The sequence below is a fragment of the Aspergillus undulatus genome (genome assembly GCF_047715775.1).
Source record: "Aspergillus undulatus strain CBS 261.88 unplaced genomic scaffold BDV17scaffold_28, whole genome shotgun sequence".
Lineage (NCBI taxonomy): Eukaryota > Fungi > Ascomycota > Eurotiomycetes > Eurotiales > Aspergillaceae > Aspergillus > Aspergillus undulatus.
Window position 1 is genome coordinate 357,831 of NW_027396632.1, and position 8,204 is coordinate 366,034.

Below are 8,204 nucleotides of genomic sequence, written 5' to 3' on the forward strand. Positions count from 1 at the left end.
TCGCTCTTTTCATTCGCTAACCCCTGAGCGTTGAGCAGACGTACAGTATACAATGCATCTTTGCAGGCTCCTGCCGAGACTAGCGAAGGTTGCAGACTCCTGGAACCGAAGGGCCCTGCATTCCGTATCCCTTGCCAGCATCATTGCCTGGCCTTTTGCATGTTGCGCTGAGGCATGCATTCTTCTTGATGCTAGCGCTCCGTCATAGCCAGCCACAAGACCCTCATGGACCCATTTTGAGGCTTTCTTGATGCTGTCAACATTGAAGTGCATATATTTTGATGTGATCAATACTATTGCAGTTCTACACATTCAGGGGGCCTGGGCGGGGGTCATCCGATGCCCCCGAACAGGCTTAGTTGCAGCCAAATATAGAAGTGGATTTGCACCGGACTCATCCGTGTTTCTCTGCCGTTGGTCACCCGGGTGTCACGAACAAACACTAATTTTGCATCCTTAAATTGTGCCAAACTTCAAGATGATCGCAGTGGGCCCAATCAGAGAGCTTTCAGAATCACAGTGGTGGGGTGGCTGGAAGCATCAGCGCTGCTTAATGGTCAGCCCCCGTTTCATAAACGGCTTGGATGGCACCGCCACCTCATTTCCCATATACGGTATTTCTGCGAAATTTGCAAACCCGCCTCGTCTTGCCCCTGGTAGTCCATCTCGGAATTCTATGTGGCTAAGCCCTTAGCTTCAACTAAAGCTGTTTTCTAGTTGGCTTCCATTCCTATTCTTAGGTCTTAGCGCGAGCTCAGCTGGATGCTGAAGTTGAAGTATGCGGGAAGGTGGACAAAATGAACAGAGGCGCACCATCGACATGATTCAGGACGCTTCAAACTTCAGGGTCCTTCAGCCCCAGCTCTCTTCCGACTCTGACCGCTAGATAGATACCGAGACCTCAAACGCCAGCGGCCGATACCGTTATGTTCTTACCTCTCCGCGCCCCAAATGGAGCGGTTGCACTGCACCGTTGCACGTTAATCCGATTATCAAAGATCATCAAAGTGCTGATGATCTGCGCTTTTAGCATCGGAATCGGGACTGAATCGGAGCTGTCTGCCGCCTCAGGGCTCAAATTCTCCTCTTTGCTGTGCCGGACTCCGGGATTTTGTCTCAGACAGAAATTTCTGCTCCTGCTTCTCTTTCTCTCGATACCTTCTGGCGAGTCGTTGACAATATTGGCTTGCTTGTCTATGACGACGTTCAGATACTTGGATTGCTCGCGGGTCCCGTGGCATGCCGGGATGTCCACGCTGAGGAATACCTGCACTCTATACTGACGCAGGTCTCTTCTCCCGAACGTCATCTCCTTTTCCTCCCGATGCGAGTCGATCTGCTTCGGAATCCTGACTGAAAGTGATGATGCTTGCTCATGCTTCAGACGTCAATGAACCAGTCATCACTTTGACCAGGAGGAGCCTGGCCTGCGGATGCAGCCTTGCTTTCGTCGACGGAGGCGAGATCACCAAGTCTATTTATCGAGAATGTCACCTCATTGGTTTCTCCCGCGTACACAAATATGCGCGAAGCAGTAAACGAGGAGCGTGAACTTCGCGCATACCGCAACTTCCAGCAGCGACATGAGATCATCCATGGACTGCAGGGTCCTCTACTTTTGGAGACTGTATTAAGCAAAGAGCAGTGTGTGCATAGAGTGGACTCTCCAAGATCGTAACACTTGTATTAGAACCGCGGAGTTGAGTCACTTCAGATTCTCACATCCAAAGACCGTACTCGAGTTGCAAACTGTTGGTCCTCCTGCCCAGGACGGGGGGGTCATTTGAATTGCCCGCGCGGATTGGGTTAACATATAGTCAAACCGGCGTCTATGTATCGTATGTACTTAACGCAGGCAGCTGACTGCAATGTCCAGCTGTGACAATTTAGTAATGCTAATTCTTCAGGCCATGACGGGGAAGTTGGGTGTTGTCTTTATGTTCCGTAGAACTGGGCTGGGTGCTAACGGGACAGCTGTTGTGGTAGGTTATATATATTTGCTTTGCGTTGGGGTGCCTAGCCTAGCTATATATGGACAGTGGTTCAATGTAGATTCATCCCTCGTTACATTAAGCGTTGCATGACCTAAAACTATCAGAGATACGGAGAGAAAATATTGCGGAAATATATCTGACAACTCATCGGCGCACGATCCCCGGAATGTCTTCACCAGCCTTGGAAATCCAGTCGAGTATCCCCATGTACAACAGCACAACAGCGACATCAAAAGCTCGAATAGTCTAGACTCTACGCATGACATTAAGTACTCCGGTAAGCGGGACAGTTAACATTGACAGATCGAGCGTGATGCCTCACGCTGGGCAACAGCTCTGCATATTGGCCAGGCCCAAGTGCCCCATCACAGTGCATGCCCAGACCAAGTGTGCATTGCGCCGCTTTTGAAACGCTCGAATTCGATCACTCTTGCAGAGCATATGCAGAATGCATATATGATCAACAGCGTCCTCACACAAGTCACGACCAGCAGCGAGTTGGCATTCGCGGAGTCAACGCTGTCAGCCCTTCGCGCAACAAGATATTATGCCCCGAGGGTGGGCGAACCTTGAAAGGGCGACATGAGGCTGGTCAACCCTTTCTCACAGAGCGAGACTCACACTCACGGTCATCTCATTCTTCAGACTTCAGTGCATAGTCTCCACGAAAACTGAGCTTTGAAACACCAAATCCCCAAACACATGTCCTTTACGCCTCGATTTCCAAATGATCAGCCTCCACCACTGCGATCTAGAATCTGCAGTCTTCGGGTCTGTCCATCACACCCACCAACGTCGACAAACCAGAAGACGAGCAGGATCAGAAATGGCCGACGTTGGCGTGAGCGCCGCCGGGCCTCTTTGATTACACCGTCCGTGTCTGAGGCCTAGCCGCGCTCTGATTCGACCATCCGCCTCGTGTAATCTCCCTCATCTCCCGGAGGAAACGTGGGATGGTCCAGAACCACTCAGTCGCACCAGGAACCGGGCTGTGGACACGCACTGCGCAGCCTTCCGTACACGGCGTTGCAGGTCGAAATGGGGAGCAAGGACGACGGGAACATGAGACACCGGATCGTTCGAATGGCGTTGCCATGCGCTTGATATGCCAGGGGTCTGTCTGCCTTTGCCCGATGCAGGGCGAGGCTTGTCTGATCGGCTTAGGCATGTGCCTAAGAGGGTGAAGGGACTATGCGCCATGATTCTATTCAAAGAGCTGTTGGAGAGAATCGTCAGCGATTGGTTCTCTATGCCTTTTCCGGCTGGGTTAGCTGTCAGGCTGTCACTTGAGAACAGAGTTCAATGGACGCAACCTTGGCTGGGGACGCTTCACATAGTCACTCTTGCGCAGCATAACCATAAACATAGAGGCAACAAAGTTGATAAACGCAGTACGTAACACGTAGGACACTCTTGAATCTCGCAAGGTTGACTTGATGTCAGTGTCAAGATTATCGTGCGCATGCTGTGGTCTTGTGGAGGGTTCGTACGAATAACAGAGTGCGTGCACTTAAGCAGAGGGCGCTTTTAATTGTCTGCAATGACTTCTCCACTCCAACCGCCAACCGCCAACCCCCCCAGTTGAGCCTGAGTCCTGAGACCGTCTCTCTTTCAACTCCCTCTGTTTTATCTTATGTTTATTTCTTTGTTTCTTACTCTCGACCTTCGTCCTTTAAATTCTTCGCCATCGATTCTTCGCTTCCAAGAGGGACTAACTCTCCCTCTCGGTCGCCTCGCTTCCCCTGATCCGTCTTTGCGCTCGTAGCTGAACGAACTGACTGACTGCCGCAACGCGTGTCCACGACGTCAACCTCCTGGCAGCCATCCATCGACGACATTCCGCCGAACGACGCAAGAAATTGTCCGATTGGGAGGAAACCTGACTTGATTCTCGATATATTGAATATTCCAGATCCACTAGACGTCAGACTATGACCCTCAGCGCTTATAGTCTTCCGCTCTAGTGTGCCCGCCTCAGATATTCACTCTCGTCTTCTCGGAGAACCTTGGCTCTTTCTCATGCTCCGACTATAACTCTTACGACTCGACGTCTGAGCATATACACTCGTTTATACTACCATCCAACGTTCTTTTCGCCGTTGACCGGCCGCCGCTCTTTCATCTTTTGACATACCGTTTAATACCCAGCGAAGCCTTCATTGTCACGATTTATTGTCCGTTCGATCCTTGATACAACTTTCACAATGTCGCCCCACAACTTGGACCCTCTTTCTCCTCATGGTTCGTTCCGTCGTCATTCAGCTGTTTGTCAGAAGTATATCTAACAGATTACAGCCTTGTTTGCCCGTGCCGGCTCAGGCTGCAAAGAATGTCCGGCATCCGCTCCTTCTTGCGACTGCCCGGAGGGCACCAAGTGTATGATGACCGCCCAGTCATGCTCCGAATGCGCGTCCATAAACTGCGTCACCGTATCGTCTAGCAGTTCCTCGAGTTCATCGGACAGTTCATCTGGTGGAGGTGGAGGAGGAAGCGATGCGGGCGCTATAGCGGGTGGTGTTATTGGAGGTCTTGCAGCCATTGGGATCCTCACGTTCCTGATCTGGTGGTTCGTCATTCGCAAGAAGCGTGCACAGCAGCAAGCAGAGGAGTCGGAAAAGGCCAGCTCGTACGCTCCCAGCAGGGCCAACCCCAGCGCCGCCCAGTCGAGAAAGTCTACCCACTCGATAGCCTCCACCGTCTTGACTCGAGCATCAAACGTCATTCAAATCGCCTACATCCCTGGAGTAACGAACCGATCCCCACCCGACACACCTCTCGTACCCCCTGTTCCTCCTCTTCCCGGTGCTTCGGCCGACCAACACTTCTTTATGCCCGGGGATCTTCGTGACTCATCTTGGTCTGACATGTCGCAAGATCGACGTTCCATGGCCAACACTCTTCGAAGCAGTGTTGCCACGACTATCTACCGGAACGATGCCATCGTTAGCCCTATGCCTGCTCAACAGATTACGCGCGCTCGTGCCAATGTGGTCAGCGTTCACAACGGCGGAAGCGCACCAACAACCGCTCAAACTACGCCCGTAGATGCCCCGGCTGTCCCTGCTATCACCACAACGCAGCTCGCCAAGGCTGGCGTCACTGATTCCAACAACAGCTCGATTGTGGGGCGCGCTGTCACCGCTAAACCCGTGATGGTGAAGACCATCGGAAAGAAGAACAGCACAGGGAAGACTCCCGTGCAACCCATCGCAGAGCACTCAGAATCTAGCACCGAGCCCTCATCCACCAAGAAGCCCTCGGCAGTCTCTACACTCGACACCAGCTCATCAAGCGACGAGCAAACCACAGCCCCCGCAACCAAGCGCGCATCCACAACAGCAGAGACCCCAATTTCAGCCCGGCGATCCCAAGCACCAACGGTGATCGAGGACTCGCCAGCCATCATCCAAAGCCCCTTTAGCGACCAACCGCCAGCAGAGACGCAATCAACACAATCAGACAAGCGTGCCTCAGCCTTCTTAGACAGCGCCAGTATCACCTCGAAGCGACACAGCGGCGCACCGCCTGACCGCGTCGAGAGTCCCTTCGCAGACACCAACGAGGTGAAATAAGAATCTTATAAGTACCTCGCCATCATCATCTGTTTACGACGTCTGATTCTCTGCTTCTGATTTGACTTGTCTTGATTGGAGTGCGTTCATTGGATTTGGTTTGATTTGGTTTGGTTTGCATGGCGCTGAGGGGTGGAATTCTCATTCTCATTTACCATTTTCTCATCATAGATGCCATGGCCACGTTGTGTTTGTGTTGTCTATCTATGACCTTCTATTTACAGTGTTTTCTACACTGCCTCACTTGTACATGAACGGCTACGAACGCCTCATTCCTTCTCTCTATCGATCTTTTTTGTCTCATCGTTTAGCTTAGCTTATATCCACCCGGTCAACGTTGACTCTGCAATCTTATACCATATCTCTCTACCTTTACTTCTACTTTCCTGAGCTAAGCTGAGTTGCCCTGTAGATTGGATCCAGATATGATTCATCTCGCACAATCTTAAAGTAGATTCAATCAAGCCTTCTATATACTTTAGTAAACTAATGCAAACGAAACGCTCACGTAAATAAATCCCAAAACCTAGGCCAAAGTCAGAGCGATCAATACTCCTCAAGCCCCATCCCATTCCCAATCTTCCTAATAAGCGCCTTCTTCATAAACGCCTCCCGCGCAAGACCCCTCGTATGCCTACTCCACGTCTCAACGCCAATAACACCCTTGACGAGCGCAGCCTGCAATGCGTATATCGCCTGCTGGATACCGCGCTCTTCGGCGACGAGGTCGTAGAGTTGTTTGCCTACGACGGTTGGGGCGACGAGGATGTCGTCTATGGGTGGGAGGCCGGAGGCCGAGGCCGAGGGGTCTGAAGATGAGGAGGACGGTTCGGATGAGGTAGAGCGGGACTGGGCGTCTGCGATGACGGCGTCGGCGCGGTGGAGGGATTGCGTTAGGTCGGAGATGTTTGATTCGAGGGTTGAGTTGAAGGACTTTAGGGAGGAGATTTCGTGTTGGAGGGTTTGGATTGCGGTGTGGAGGGAGCGGGATTGGGAAGAAAGGGAGTGGGCTGCGGAGGTGGAGTGGGAGATGTTGGAGTGGAGGGTTTCGGTGAGGGCTTTGGAGACGGCTTGGAGGAGGGCGTCTTTTTCGGGGTTTGGAGGAATGGACGGCACTGGGCCCGTTGGTGTGAATGAGGGGAGCTCGAGCTCGAAGGGAGAGGTGAGGAGATCTTCGGCGGGTTTTGGTCGTGGAGCGGGCTGTTGGGCGACTGGAGGGGTTTGGTAGGGCTGGCGGTGGCTCTGTTGAGCTTGTGGAGGGTGTTGGTGATATGATGGGTGCAGAGGCACCTGTGAACCTTGGAGTTGAGGAGGTTGGTGCTGCGGAGGTAGACCATGCGTTCCATTTGGGGCTTGTTGATAAGTAGGTCCGGGGGCATACGCTGGTCCCGGATGAGGCCCGTTGCGCGGCGTGAGCGGTTGCGGCGGTGGATATGTTCCAGCAGCGGTAGTCTGGTGCGGGGGGTATTGGGGAGCTCGACTTTGTGGACCTGCAGTAACATAACCCGGAGCTACGGGCTGCTCGTAAGCCTGCTCTTTCGGCGGTAATGGAGGGAGCGGAGATGGCGCGCTATGCTGCGCTGGAGCGTTCTGTTGCTGCAGTCCCGCGGGGCCTGCTAGCTGGTCTAGTTTCGGAGGAGGAGGTGGCGCTTGAGACGCGTACTGAGAAGAATGAGCTGCAGGCGACTGAGGCGAGGGGGTATGGGCGGATGAACTTGCAAGTTCTGGAGGCAAGGGAGGACGAGGAGGGGGAGTCTGGACCTGTTGCGGTTGTTGCATCTGCGGCGGTATAGGTTTCTGCTGTTTGTATTTAACCGGCGGTTCCTTGGCAAAGACGTCTTGGAGGATTGAGAGGAGATCAAGGAGGGAGGAACGCTGTATTACGCGACAGTCAGTTGCTGGACGACAATATGATTCCACCACAGATGACACTCACCTCCCATGCCCCAGTCCAGTGTGCCAGATAATGATGATAAACTCTCCCTTCCAATGTCACATGCTGACCTACTCGAACGGCCATATCCTGCGTCGGCCTCACATAGACAATAGGCGGCTCTCGTGGGTAGGTGTTGGGTATCCATAATGCGATGGGGAACCTGTAGACGGTACCGCGATAGTTGACCGGCAATGTGCCCGAGAGTTGTAGGAGCAGCGCAGAGAACCCGTTCTCGTAGGCTGGGCAATCAGGGAGTCAATGACAGATAAATGGTATTCCTGCGACGATTTGCTTACTGTAGACTGCGGTTTCAGGGGCGAGGGCCGGGAATTTGGCCAGGGCATTCGCGACATCATAATAAGTGCGCTTGGGGTCCTGGTATGTTTGCCTAGGGTCGTAGTGGTCCTGGGAGGTCAGCCGGAGCTTCACTGACTGACAAGTTCAAGCATTACCCTAATTAGAACACTGTGAAGCCAATTCAGCGTCTGCTGGGGGACCGATGCCATGTCGAGTCGGTGACGTGGGATGTTTATCGGGGAAGGAGTCCGGCCGGCGTGACGCACTGAAGCTGAGGAGAGACGGAGAGGAGCAGCCCCGCAGTCTTGGCCCTTAGTCACTCCTCCACTCTACTCCCTCAACAACAAACTACCAAGTATCTACACCTCCCTGCTTGTCCCATACAGACTCACCAAAAAAAAAAAA

The 8,204-nt window shown here is 52.9% G+C and overlaps 3 protein-coding genes across 3 annotated transcripts; 2 read left to right on the top strand and 1 right to left on the bottom strand.

The window, feature by feature from the left end:
* Window positions 1-2,876: 2,876 nt before the first annotated feature.
* On the top strand, window positions 2,877-3,969 carry BDV17DRAFT_102616 (uncharacterized protein). Its single transcript, XM_073753708.1, has 2 exons — window positions 2,877-3,385; window positions 3,445-3,969. The coding sequence occupies exons 1-2, from the start codon at window positions 3,100-3,102 to the stop codon at window positions 3,738-3,740; spliced, it is 582 nt and encodes a 193-aa protein (XP_073615054.1). The 5' UTR covers window positions 2,877-3,099; the 3' UTR covers window positions 3,741-3,969.
* BDV17DRAFT_102617 (uncharacterized protein) lies at window positions 3,970-5,725 on the top strand. Its single transcript, XM_073753709.1, has 2 exons — window positions 3,970-4,235; window positions 4,290-5,725. The coding sequence occupies exons 1-2, from the start codon at window positions 4,199-4,201 to the stop codon at window positions 5,564-5,566; spliced, it is 1,314 nt and encodes a 437-aa protein (XP_073615055.1). The 5' UTR covers window positions 3,970-4,198; the 3' UTR covers window positions 5,567-5,725.
* A 322-nt stretch (window positions 5,726-6,047) lies between these two features.
* On the bottom strand, window positions 6,048-8,012 carry BDV17DRAFT_265008 (putative endosomal sorting complex protein TSG101). The gene is made up of 5 exons (XM_073758121.1): window positions 7,955-8,012; window positions 7,799-7,907; window positions 7,503-7,741; window positions 7,328-7,441; window positions 6,048-7,228 (listed from the first exon to the last, which is right to left on the bottom strand). Exons 1-5 carry the CDS (start codon window positions 8,006-8,008, stop codon window positions 6,113-6,115), a joined length of 1,632 nt encoding a protein of 543 aa, XP_073615056.1. The 5' UTR covers window positions 8,009-8,012; the 3' UTR covers window positions 6,048-6,112.
* Between the last annotated feature and the right edge of the window lie 192 nt (window positions 8,013-8,204).